This window comes from Amblyomma americanum, chromosome 1 (assembly GCF_052857255.1).
Source record: "Amblyomma americanum isolate KBUSLIRL-KWMA chromosome 1, ASM5285725v1, whole genome shotgun sequence".
Lineage (NCBI taxonomy): Eukaryota > Metazoa > Arthropoda > Arachnida > Ixodida > Ixodidae > Amblyomma > Amblyomma americanum.
In genome coordinates this window covers 154,083,736-154,097,425 of record NC_135497.1, presented here as the reverse complement: position 1 = coordinate 154,097,425, position 13,690 = coordinate 154,083,736, and the positions used below count along the sequence as shown (strand labels likewise).

Genomic DNA, 13,690 nt, shown 5'->3' with positions numbered 1-13,690 from the left:
CCGCCGGGTACCCAGCGGGGATACAATAGGTAGAGGCCTTTTCCTGGCATGGTGCGCGGCTTATCTGGGATGAAATGCTTGACAAATGGGTCTTTGACCCCACCTTGTGTAGACGAAAATGCCTTGTGTCATAGTGCTCTTTGGCCAAAGCGACCCTTGCGCTATAAAAATTTGTCGGCGGCGGCGTCATGCATTGAATACATCATACTGGCTCCTTTGGCCTTTTGTTGCTTTGGTGCCAATAGACTACCCGATTAATTATCACCTACATGCTTAGATTGGTGACTACTATTACTTTTTGCTTAATTATTGTGAAAGTTCACTAACCTCCCTCTGCCTCTGTGTGTGCGACGGAACATATCTCCCACCACACTTTTTCCTTCATTTTGGATCTTCGGTACGGAAATCCTACCTATTCTCTTGTGCTGCTCTTAAAGGGGCTCTGAAACACCTTCCGAGGAAAGCGCATCAACTCGCTCAATCACTGCATTGTGTTGTCATGAAAACCTGAGCCAAATAGTACACTTCTACAAGCAGCAGAGGACCCACAACCACACGCGAAAGTTGGCGAACCCTTTCCGGCGTCTTTTTCATACTCGCACCCTCTTCCTTCGCTCGCATCTACGTATACATGTTGAGAGGTGGCTACTGGTTGTATTCTTTCAGACGTCAAGCAGCTACCGTGGCCGCGGCCAATAAGCTGCATAGCTCCGGCGGGTCGGGAAGCTCTCCCCTGGAGGAGGGGCCAGCGGAGGAACGCCAACCTTCCAGCGTGCAAAAAGTGACGAGAGGAGAGGGAAAAGCACGAAGATGCGGGAATTCGAATTTTTACTACAGATAACTCAGCTTCTACAAAGCGCATTAGAAAATTTCTTGCTGGACAGTATTTGTGAAGAGGCGTGCTTCAACATCCCAGCCATACTGGAGCTTTATTAGAGCCCCTTTCAGAGCCCCTTTAAGGAAAGCTCCTGACAGAATTCTGAGGGTTAACCATTTGGTGCATATATAGCAGGTAATTGATGTGTCATATAGAATAGTGACAATCCCTTGGTCTTCAATTTTGAGTTGACATGTGAGGAAATAGATTATTCATATGTGTGTGCTTGTATAAGCTCATAGTTTTTCTCATGGTGCCTCTCCAGGTGCTCCTTTGCACATACATACAATTTTTTGTTCAGTGCTTGAAAGCGAGTGCACTTGAGTATGGTGAAAAGCTGTGACCATATGAGCAGCCCCTACCATCGACACAAAGCACTGACTTCATTTTTCGCACATTGCACAAGGCATTTGCATGGAGTGCTTGGCACCACCACATGCTGGCAGCATTACTGTTCTTCATTCCATGGTTGTTGCATTTCAATGGAGGCAAAATGCGAGAGGCCCGTGTATTGTACGATTACAGTGGACATTAAAGAACCCTTGGTGGTTGAAGTTATCTGGAGCCCTCCAACTACGGCGTTCCTCATAGCCCAAGTTGCTTTGGGACGTTAAACCCCATAAACCAACTATAAACCATCATCATCTTTCATTGACCACTTCATCAATTCTGCTACAGTGTTTGCATAGCAGCAGTAGCGTTTACGTTCGAGCATGGTTCATGTGCATTGTGTCCACACTCCTGCTCTTATTCTGGTGATGTGAGGTGGGTTTATTTGCACCTATGGTTCAAGGAACGGCTTAGTCTGTCTGTAAATTTCTGTGCATAGCACCGTGACTTGTGTGAATGCTCCTTTTTCTTATTGGTGCACCTAGCCTAAACCCGCCGTCTGCTGTACTCGGTGCACCGTCTGTGATGATTCAATGGACCATTTACAACTTTGGCATTCAAATCGTGTTTATGGCATGGGAATGTGAATGTAAAATTAGGAAACAGTGATGGCTGATGAATAGATTTCCTGTTGCAAGTGTCACTTTGCCTCTTTTTTTTTTTTGGTACAAAATGGGATGTGTAAGAACTGGTTAGAATTGTGCAATTACAGTGATCAGACATGCTTTTCCTGCTTCCAAAATATGTAACTGTGGTCAAAATTTGTTTAGCTTGTTTGAAAACTTCATCTTTAAACAGAAATAGCTCTAATACTGCCTTATTCTCAAAATGCCAACTGACATTCAAATTGAGCAGTTAAGAGTAATTTGTGTTGTGTCAGCTGATAGAGTCTGCAAATCTATCTAAGGCCACCTTTTCCAGTGATGCACTAGACTGTTGTTTGCAAGTATTAGTATCAGGCTTTAAAAATATTCACTCGAGGCATAGAACAATGTGGTATTCTGTTGGCTTTCTAGTTCCTTTATTGAAACAAGTGGCTTTGAAGCAACTCTGAAACAGCCACTTTCTTGGTAGCTGCCATCTTTTTGGAGTGTTTCATTTTTTCTGCATTAGTAGTAATTAGGAGCATGCTAGAAGACAGAGGACCAAATCTTGTGCAGCTTGTGCAGCATTTCCAGTGTTTGGCCAGTCGCACATTATTGTGTAGTATTTTAAGGACAATAGTCTGAACTTGGTAACCTATTTCAAATCACCTGATGTGATGACTTAGTGGGAAGAATGAGCAAATACAGTGATAAAAACTAGGTATGGCTGGAGACCTTGCTGGGAATGAGCAATGGCAGGTGAGGTTAGTGAAATGCAAAAGTAGGAAGGAGTTTCAATGAAAACATGAAAATTTGCACTGGTTTCTTAAAGGCCCCTTCGTAGCAGAACAAAAAAAAAAAAGGCTGGAGTGTGGAGGAACAAGCATGAAGAGCAGCTGTGGTGAGGGTGAGAGGGAATGTGGACTTGGTGTAAAATGATGCTGCACAATGATTCTGTCAAAGGCTCATGATCCTTTTGAATTGTTGGGAGTATCTGTGATATCATGGCTTTGTAGCAAGGCAATAGTCCTTCAGTAGAAAGGTTTTGGACTTGGGTGAGGCTAAGTGGATGCATGGAAAGAAGTGTTAGAGAGGGCATGAAGGAGTAAGTAGCAGTGGGTGAGGTGGATTGAATGCAGAGGTAGTGCAAGATAGTAATAAAGATGGCTCTTTCAATTGATGCGAGGACCTCATAATAAAGGGGTGGGGGGGTGGGGAATTAGTCCAGAGAGCAGTAGAAGGAGGGGGAGAGGGAGTGTGCACTTTGTAGAGAACAGATGCTGCACAGGAATGAGGTCAAATTCTGCCAGTGCATATGTGCTTGCCGCGTGCGTTTTGTGTCATGGAAAAGACAGTGGTGCATGCAGCTGCCACACGTTTGATAGGCAAAGATGGCGGCACGGCACTACCATTCGTGCATTTCATTGTGAAGTGAGTACTGCGGGTGTATATTCTTTGTGTACGCCACATAAGTTAAGGAGCGTACAGTGGTGAAGCTAGCAAAATGCCCCTAAACGAAGGCGGGATGAAGTGGACGATTCCTGGTGAGCTCGCCATAGCTCCCCCCTTTCTTGAGGAGAAAGTTGCATGCGCGGCAGTGCAACGAGCCTGAAAAAAATGCCAAACTGAGAAATGGCCCATGGAACTGCAGTGTTAGGTCATCACTAAGGCCCCTAGTTTCCCACAATTCTGCAAAAAGTCACGGATTTAAGCACTTTTCGTGGAAGTTTGCGTTGGCAGCCAAATTATCATCTTTTGATACAGTTGTTGTTGCAGACGACAAAACTATGATAAAATGACTAAGTTACCTTATTTGCATGGACACAGCTCGTGGGGGAGTTTTGAGACCTCAGGAGAATATTAAAAAATATTCTTACAATTATAGTGAAATCCGAAACAGGTCAGCCAACTGTAGCTAAAGGAAGATCCACTGCAGGCCAGGATCCACTGTGGCAAAGTGCAAGTACCTTGCTACAGACCAAAGGGGAAAGAAGCTGGAGACTTCAGAATTCAGCCGCTAAACATGAGTTCGAGGGCTTGACCCTAGCCATCACGGCTGCATTTCGATTGAGGCGAAATGTAGAAAAACCTGAGTGCTAAAATTTCGGTGCACGTTAAAAGAACCCCTGGTAACCATAGTTAATCCAGAGCCCTCCACTATGATGCACCTCGGAGCGCCAGTGTTGATTTGGCATTAATGAGTATTGTAAACACCGTTAACCAACACATTCCATGAGGATAAAGGAAACATGATAAAGCACAACAAAGCCATGCTCTGGCTTGATGTGAATACAAGTGCGGAGCTTCAGTGAAAATTAGGAAATGATTTTGGACAATGTTCATTGTTTGTAGTGGGAACTGGTTTAGGTGGGTCATACACATGGTGTCCCCTGGCTACTCTTGTCAATGAGCTCATCCGGATGAATAGGCAAAAGCGAAGTCCCAAACTGCATTAGATAATGTCAGTCACTGAAATAAGCAGAAAACAACTGCACAACCTTTGTGAAAGAGACTGTCACCTGCTGTCCTCTTCTGCAGCTTTTGTGAGTGCTCTGTAATTTTTTCAGAATTTGTTTTGATGGTGTGCTTGAGCATGCCGTCCACTCATCCACTCCATATATAAAGGGGGGGGGGATGAGAGTATGTGCAGGTTAGTGACAAAAGTGGTTAGTAGCAGGCTTACTTGCAATTATGCATATTTCTCAGTCAGATGGTCTGGCAGTGTACACAAATGTATATGCAGTCAAGGAAAAGATACAATCTGCAAATGGTAGAAAATTTATTTGAAGAACTTGTATCATGGTGACGATCAGTGCAAGGTATATGTCTGTGAGCACCCTGGGAGAAGGCTGTAATCAGTGTGCTAGGAGAACAAGTTGGTGGGCACGGAGGTGCACAGTTGTCAATGAAGTGCAAGGTTGCTAACACTATAGAGGTAGCTCTGTCTTGCTCTGCACATTTTCCGTGGTCGGCTGCCTGCCTTGTTCAGCAGGTGTGGGTGGGACTGGGGTGAAGGTGCAAAATTTACTGTATGAGTTTCCTAGCGAACAGGCTTATGCATGGGGTGACTACCATTGCTAGATGAATATTACGGAATGCAGTAGCCTACCAGGCCTGAAGGCATGCAGATTGCATGCGATTTAATATTGCAGTCAAATTCGTGCTCACTGAGCTGGTGTGCTACGGGGTGTCTAGCAGTGCAAGTGATCATAGCGTGGAACTGTTAAATCATGCTTTTCATGAGTACTTGTTTATAGTATAATGCTTCTATCTGGTCTTGCTTTTACTTCAACTTTTTGCTTCATGGTGTAAGCATTGGCTGTGCAGTGCCGAATCACATCTGCATACAAGCCTTCCCAGCTTGTTTACATCCAGAGTGCATTTGCGTACCTATGGCCTGGTTATGCGCAGTTGTCTTGCAGCATGCATTCTAAATGAAATGTGCAGTTGCACCAAGAAAGAGATAAAAAGTCTTTATGGACTACAGAAAGTAAAGCACCACTAGATGAACATATGTTTGCATCAGCCACCTTAACAAAATATGAAGCAAGCAGGGCATGGTGCTCAAGTCACATTTTGAAGAGTGCATTTGCTAAAAGCTACTTGGGCATCCTTTTATTGTTCTACACTGTCTCCAGGAGGGTTTTGGCTAGCATTTCTGGGCCAGTTCAGCCATAGTTATGCACCATTCACCTTCGCCAGTGCAATGCAGAAGCAGGAACTATTGTTGGGCATATTGTGAATGAACAGCATCCTACTATCATGAACTGCTGCTGGAAGAGCTGCAAAATTTATATGGTTTGACTGAATGTTTTGGTTCAGTTTGTTTGAATATCAGACTGAATAAGTTGCACTTTTCATAATAATTATTATGGAACATGGTACCAGCACAAGAGATGAGGACGAAGGGAGAAGACAACACGAACAAAAAAAATTGGCGTTCGTGTTGTCTTCTCCCTTCGTCCTCGTCTCTTGCGCTGGTACCATGTTCCATAATAATGCAAACCACCAACTAGCCCAGCTGTCTACCCTTAGTTTCATAAGAAGTTTATCAACCCACAGTCTTCAGAAAAATGATATGCAAGAATTTCATTTTACTCCCTGCAACCACCCTTTACTTTTTGCTCATACTGAGGGTTTGTTGAAAAGCCTGCCGCTAATCTATAATGTGATGCAATTTAAAAATTTTTGGCCAATTTTATGAATGCTGTTTGTTACAAAAATGGATGCAAATAAATACATGTACTAAAGTTGCAGCCAAGGCAGTTGTACAGTTGTGGGCAAGAGTAAGAGACCCCTCGTCCAAATTCTGACCCGTGCAACTCTGCTTGGAGGTACCGCCTGACCAAGCACTTCTGGTGTCAAGACCAGCCCACTGCGCCGGTCTCAACACCAGAAATGTTTGGTCAGGTGCCCCACGCAGAGTGGTACAGGTCGGAACTTGGACGGGTGCATCTCTTACTTTTGCCCACAATAGTACATTGAAGTCCACATGTAACCTCGCATTTAACAGCACAACCAGGAGTCATATAGGTAAACCATGCTCAGCATTTGTAGGATTTTGTTTGTATCTAAAGTTGCATCCATGCAGAAAGTCCATACTGTAGCCTGAATAATTATGGATAAAAAGTATGAATGACTGCGGAAATAATGGCCTTAAAGGATTTTGACTGATTTAAAAGCCACTCGAGCCAGAGTGACACCACTCGCTGCTGTGCCCATTTAAGCACTGCTTACAGCTGCAGCAAGTAAAGTCACTGCACCAGATTATTCAGGAGCATTCTCACCGCCATGGATGTGAAAATTCCAACTCTGAGTGCATAGCCTACTGACGTAGGCGAAGGTGCGCATATGAGCATTGAAGTAGAAAATAAACGCGTAACCAACCACCCAATCGAGAAACCATACATAAAAATGTGCACACACTAATAAAGCACAAATCTAGCTATCCCTCCACTTGCATCTTTTTTATTTTTTCAAGGTTGATGAGAGCCTGAGAAAAAAAAAGTATGCCAGAAAATTTATTTCTGGGCCTGTGAAAGCGCACTGCGCAATGATGTTCATCGGTAGTCTCTTCATCACTGAAGTGTTGTAATTAAGTACATTAGTACTGACTCTAGCTTTGCTAGAGAACTGCTGACAAAAAGGTAGTTAGTTTCATTCATGTACAAATAAATGGGCTGCTATTGTAGACTAGCTGTGCTGAGGGTGACTTGCTATATATTGTTCACTCAAGCTTAGTAAGCTGTATGATACAAGTGCACTGAAAGAGCTTCTTGGGAGCCTGAAGGGTGTCGACTGATTATTCAAGAGTTGTTCATCGTATTATGCTGAAGCACCAAATTCTTTGCAACTTTTACAGTGTTACTAGGTGTGCGGTGCATTTTGGCACAAGGTTTGAGCTACACGAACAAAAACTGCTGCACTGTGCAGCTGCTTATATTGCCTTCATGCACGGAAGGGTAATGGAAACTTCATGTCAGGGTGCATGTGATCATTCTTGTAGGAGTGCGTGATAAGTGCTGTTTTTACTGCATATTATATACAGAAAAGTGTTCTTTAAATGAGGCATTGGTAGTTCATAATCGCACGCTTGTTTTCAGATTACTGTATTGAACGAATATAGTAAAGGGATTGTTGGTGTGGTTTGTAAATTCTGTTTAGTTTATTGTTTCACCTGCATTTAGGGGATGACGCATTAGTCTTGCACTGCAAGTACTCTATGTCTAGAAAGGAAGGTTTCTTTATTAGCTGCCTTAAAAATGGCATTTGGCTTTTGCATTGTAAAGCAGCTAAAGCTGCCGTAGAGCCTCTATGGATGAACTGTACAGAGTACAAACTTGCTGAACATGTGCGTTTAGCGTGCTAGTGAAGACACCGCTGCACGGGTATGATGGCCCCATATTGTGCTTCGGTTGGAATATTTTACAAGGCTAATAATGTACACACTATGGTTTTCACCTGCGTCGCTCATTTGTTAGGCAGAAAAACGTCCCGCCGCAGGTGTCTACTTCGACTCTCAGGTACATTGATCAACATGCTCCACCATTAGGATGTATTTGGTGTCTAGCTTGAATGTACGCATAGTAGAGACAAGCATAAAATTGAATTTTTCTGCTCCTCAGCTCGCTTCGCGATAGCTTAGTGCTCATTGTAAAAAAAAAACACTGTGAGAGGGCACTCATTGCTCACTCCGCTTTGAAATTCCGAGCTGTTTGGTATGTGGCTCACATACCACTGTACAAGTGAAAGCAAATAATTCTTGTATGTTCGGTGGACAGTTTCGCGTCTACTCTTCTCAAGACAATGGCTTCCTGTGAGGCTTTCTCTACTCTGAATTTTCATGGTTTCATATCAGCGCCCATCCGCCCTATGCTTCAAGAAGGCCGTCAAAATCGACGACGTTCGCGACACAGCTATTTGTGGAAGCGCGGGTTGCATGCGTGGCGGGCCTCTTTAGCAGGGCGGCTCCTCAAAGTTCCAGCTTGGGGATGAGCTCGACGGGAAGCCGGGCGACACGAGGCGGAACTCGTCCCTGTCGGAGAGTTCGTTTCCCGAGAGCGACGCGGACCGGAGGCTTGCCCTGGAGGAAGGTGCCGAGCCGCCGCTGTGCCGCAACGTTGCAGACGCCTCGTCGGCGGGGGGCCCTTCGGCAGCCAGGTCGTGCGGTGCCGGCGGTGTGAGAGGCGTTACGCGGCTGCGTGCCGTCAGGGGTCGCCAGTGGCGGCGTCCGGCGGACTCTGGGCTGTCGGCGCCCAGGCAGCGGCCGAGTAGTCGCAGTGGTGAGGGCCGCGGCCGCCGTGCTGGTGGAGTCGCCCGCTCGGATCGCCGCTCCTCCACGTGCCGCATCACTGCGGCAGCCACAGGGAACGAACTCGGCCTCAGTTTCTCTCTCTACTGCTCCTAAACTGACGGCATGATTATAGTCGTATTTCAAATTATTGGCGGGCCGCCGCGGCGGCTCAGTGGTTAAGGTGCTCGGCTGCTGACCCGAAAGACGCGGGCTCGATCCCGGCCGCGGCGGTCGCATTTCGATGAAGGCGAAATGCCAGAGGCCCGTGTACTGTGCAATGGCAGTGCACGTTAAAGAACCCAAGGTGGTCTAAATTTCCGGAGCCCTTCACTGCGGCGTCCCTCATAGCCTGAGTCGCTTTGGGACGTTAAACCCATATAAGCCATAAACCAGATTATTGGCTACAACGAACACGCATATTATTCCCTTGAATATCCTGTGTAAAAGTATAGGAAAGTCGCTCTGTATATCGGCGCGACTAACACATGAAGAAAACACTGAAAAGCACATCAAGCAGCGCCCGTGTCGCCAAGTGTTTTCGTCTCCCTAAAGACGCCCGCCACAGAACAGGAAATGAATTAAGGGAATATGAGGGGATGAAAATGCACAAAATTTCTTTACAACCTATGCGCCGCACTCTTCCGGCGAATAAGAATGGTTACGTGCACAGCACACCTAGCTACTGCGGAACAATCACTGTTCGGTTCGCGGTGCTGCGAATCAAACCAAATCGAAAAAAAGAAGGGGAGGAAGTTGTAAAGAATCGTTAGCCATGCTACACACAAATCCTGGCTGTAGAACTGCGTGCTGTGTAGCGGGTCATGAAACAAAACAGTGCCGGGTTCTGTCTGGATCCAGTGTTCGCAGTACCGATAGGCTCAAAACGATTGACTTGGTGCCAATGGAGCCGACTCAATGTGCGTTAACTGCAAGACTGCGTAATTTCGTGATTTTTGAAGGGCGCATCATTTTGCCTCGTGCATTGTCGCATTTTGCCCCAAATGTTGGATTTCGCCGTTGGTTTTTCGTTCCGCAGCTGAAGGGCGACCACCTACTCCCCCCCCCCCCTTTTTTTTTTATCGAGAAATTGTCTTTGTGCAACAAGACGCCTCAAATAAATAACGCCTTGGGCAGAAGGCTGGTCAGCTGCGCGACTCCAGTGCCTCGATATCGTAGGTGCCACGACAGCGTGTGGCGTGCGTACTGGTACTTTTGCTGACGTGGTTCGGGTTACTGGACCTCTGGCGTTAAACATAAGAGGGCAAGACATAGTGTTCTGCACAATAGAGCAAGTTCGCTACGCCTCACAATAGATTGCGTGCGCGGCATAAATGTTCTGAAATGAAGACGTCTTTTTTGTGCCCTCCAGCTTGCCCGTTGCACGTGCCGGTGGGCACAGGCAGCCGATACTCACCTGCGGGCGAGCTCTTGCAGCGCGGCGGCACTGAACGCGGGACGCGCAGTCCCGAGGCCGAGGTGGCCCTGAGGGTTAACGCATTCTGGGTCACGTCGTGGTAGGTGTCCACCCGCATCTCCACACCGTCTTCGTCACGGAAGCTGAGTGTCGTGGGCCGCCCCATGGCTTCGCTCGAGTCGCTGCTGCTGTCCGACTCGCTGCCGCTAGTCGGCCGCTGGCTGGTTAGGCCGCCGAACATGCGCCTCGCCAGGGCAGAGCCAGTTTTCGACTCCGGTCGAAGCACCTGCGCGGCAGCGAGTCAACTTTGCGTGAAAATCGCTGCAAGGTAGCTTCTCCCCTCTACGAAAAGCGCTGTGGCAGAGCACGCTCTACAGGAGCAGTCAGTCCAACTAAGGGGCCTAGATTTCTGGGATGCCAGCGATCGTTGAGCGGAGATAGTGGGGCTAAGGCATACTTTGTGACGCAGACTCATTTGCTAAGTTCGAAGAACTACGGACCCGATGCTGTAAATGGCCCTCAGGAAATAGTTTTAGTCTTTAAAATAAGGCCTGAAGTTCAACTTTTTTGAGCACTGCATTTGAGGGCTGCGATCACCTAATTTATTGCGCTGTTGTTAATGAGTTGTTTAGGTAAGACTTGATGAGATGTAATAATAAAGAAATTTGCGCTGCTGTTTAAAAAGTATTTTGTCTCAACACCCACCTGCAACACGGTCTGCACCAGTTTGGGAGTTTTCGGTCTTGCCGGAGGTGTCTTTATGATTGGCTCGGCGTGGATACGTCGGGCTTTGCTCTCCAGCGTCTTCTCGTTGGACGCCTGGTTCTTCATCATCTGGCTTCTGCAGGCACATTAAAACATCGCACTTACCGTGCGCCGTCCTTACGATCTATTCTTCCAGGCGTAACTTGTCCAGGCGCATCGAAAACGTGGATTTTGTTCAGGTTGACGAGCCAGTGTGAATGACAGTAAAACATAAACTTCAACTGGAATGCTTTTTAAAAAAGGCCTTTATGTTGTAAGCGCAGTTGTGCAAGAATACTGGGAGAAAACAGTACGATTACCGCAAAGCTCATAAATTTTTGATGTCTGTCGAAATCAGAAAAAAATATTACAATAGCACACCAATAACAGCATAATCTACACCAGAAACTCAGTGCAGCTGTTAATAGGAGATATCACCCACAATATAGCAACAGCCAAAACATATACGAACAAGCAATAAAATTATGCTGGGCCCAGAGCCACGTCGACATAGCCAGTAACTAAAGAGCTGACGCGTGTGCTGCACGAGCTCACGGAGGTAAACTAGAGAAAGCAAATATACCGCACAAAGATTGCTTGAAGCTGGTAGAGAGTAAACTAATAAAAAAAATGGGAGTCCACTTGGGATATTGAAATCAACAACAAACTGCATCCGGTAAAGCCGAACCTCAACGAATGGAAGTCTTGTCAACACCAAGAATGCCTTGTTGAAGTCATCTTAAGCCGTCTTTGCATTGAGCACACGCACCTTACACGTGACTTCATGCTCATGAAACAAGGAAATCCTCTTTGTGAATTATATGGTGAAGTGGTCGCAGTAAACCAGGTTTTATTTTCATGCAGAAAACGTAATAAAACTAAGAAAAAAAGCAACTTACAGTATTTTACGACAAACACGTTCCTTTCCACCCCAATCTACTGTGAGGAGAGAATGCAATAGTAGACTTATCGCGAGTTGTTAGCCTCTTAAAAGAAGGAAATGTCATAAACAGACTGCAACATATTTAAACTAGAAGTCCGTCAGCACAACAGTGAGATCTTTCCAACCCTGTGTTTGGCGCGTGATAGCCTCAGCTGCTTATGCGCCACAAAACACAACACACCAAACAGAATGTACTTTGAAGGAAGGCTTGCCTCGGGCTGTTTCACCTAAATATACAGAAGCGAAGATTTTTTTTTCCCTCAAAGCCCAGTGAATCTATTTGAATTAAACTCGATACATTTAAATGAGGAATGTCATATCCAATGCCTATTGCAAGCAGCCTTTTGTTTAAGACCCTGAATTTTAAATGAATATATGTAAAAGTAGCAGAATTTCAAAAAAAAAATATTCCAGAAGTCCACAGCTCCGTAATGAGACTACAGTTGTCCACATACTTGTCCACAACGGTTGAACAGCGGGCTGTATTGTGCATTCATGACAATCGCCACAGTATGGAGGACCCGATACAGCTTTTCAAGACAAGAGGAGTTAACACAATCCAAGGGAATGTGCATGTACTGTAAGGTCAGAGACCACTCGTAAATGGCAATAGTGTACACCTGGTGCACTGTTAGAGTGCTCTAGGCAGTCATGTGGACGACTATAGATGCATAATTCTGTAAGCTATGCCTAGTAGAGAATTTAACTATATGAGGCTCTATGTACAGAATTGTGTACAAAGCGAACTCGAACTGAGAAGCGAACTTTTTCTTAGCCTGCTACACTTAGCGCTTATTTCTTTGTTTGAGGTGAATTTAGCATCCTTCGTGATGCAAACTTGTGGTTTTTTTATGTCATCTAGTGAACGCAGCAGATAATATTTTATAAAACAGTGAGCATGTTAACACGTCCTCCATTTTCATGCCAATAGATTTTGTCACCATAATTTCTAGCCTCATATGCTTCTTCGAAACGGAACGTGATTCTACGATCTAACGAGTGTTTGTCAAATCCTGCTATTTCAGTGTTACAATTTTCAACTATTGACGAAATTTTTTACATGCTTGTAAAATTACCCCGTTGGAGTTTCGCGTTATAAGCGTAAAGAATTGCCGTCCTTGATGCCTAAGTATACTATTTAGGTGTAATAAAATGTTTGCTAAGCGGCGCATGAAAGGGTTAAAGAGAACAACATTGACGTCTTGAATTTCAGCCTTCATTGTATTTCACAAATAAATTTTGAACTGAAGTTTAAAAAAAGTGCAGTAATGCATGTAACCAGTACAAAACCGAAGCAGCGCTTTTGACAGTCGCCTATATTGGGATTACTCTCTTGTTTCGTACAGTGAACTGGGAAAACTTGTGTGATTAACTAAATTTTAAAGCGTAACAAAAGGGTGGAAATCTGGGCGAGTGTAAGGAATGGCTGCGAGGGGCAAGTGCTTGCGTCAACAGGCTACCATACGTTCCGAAGCAGAGGACGGCGACTACTCCCTGTTTAGGTTGTTCATGCAGCGGAGATGCAAATGCACTTAAGTGCTTTCTCAAATTCGGGGCGCAGTGGGTAGCTCACGCATCAATCAAATATTTTTATACGATACGAGACAGCGAGAATGAATAGGGCGCGAACGAGCTCACTTGGCTTTTCGGCGCAGCATGGCCTCGACGTCGGGGTAGTCGTGCAGCACGTCGTTCAGGTCGTCTTTGCTGAGCACGAAGAGGTTCGAGAAGCCGACCGAGAGCACGTCCGCAGTGCGCCGATTGAAGCCAGGCAGTCCGAGGAGGCTGCAGGCGGGAATGAAGGGCATCGCGTGCGCCAAGAGGACACCACTCAAGTACCACCGGTTTGCACACTTCATACCGTTACCGCCGCTCTGTTAATGCATGACACATAACACCGTCAATATACAACGAAGCTGTGGTGTACCGTCAAATGATATACGTC

General features: G+C 45.6%; 1 protein-coding gene across 1 annotated transcript in view; it reads right to left on the bottom strand.

The window, feature by feature from the left end:
* Positions 1 to 5,823: 5,823 nt before the first annotated feature.
* The window catches only part of CngB (Cyclic nucleotide-gated ion channel subunit B), a 49,018-nt gene continuing 41,151 nt past the window's right edge, over positions 5,824 to 13,690 (bottom strand). Inside the window, exons 16-19 of the mRNA XM_077647398.1 lie at positions 13,384 to 13,530; positions 10,764 to 10,899; positions 10,059 to 10,344; positions 5,824 to 8,702 (exon numbers count right to left, since the gene is read on the bottom strand). Coding sequence (XP_077503524.1) covers positions 8,308 to 8,702; positions 10,059 to 10,344; positions 10,764 to 10,899; positions 13,384 to 13,530 — 964 coding nt within the window. The 3' untranslated portion in view covers positions 5,824 to 8,307. The remainder of the gene's footprint in view (positions 8,703 to 10,058; positions 10,345 to 10,763; positions 10,900 to 13,383; positions 13,531 to 13,690) is intronic.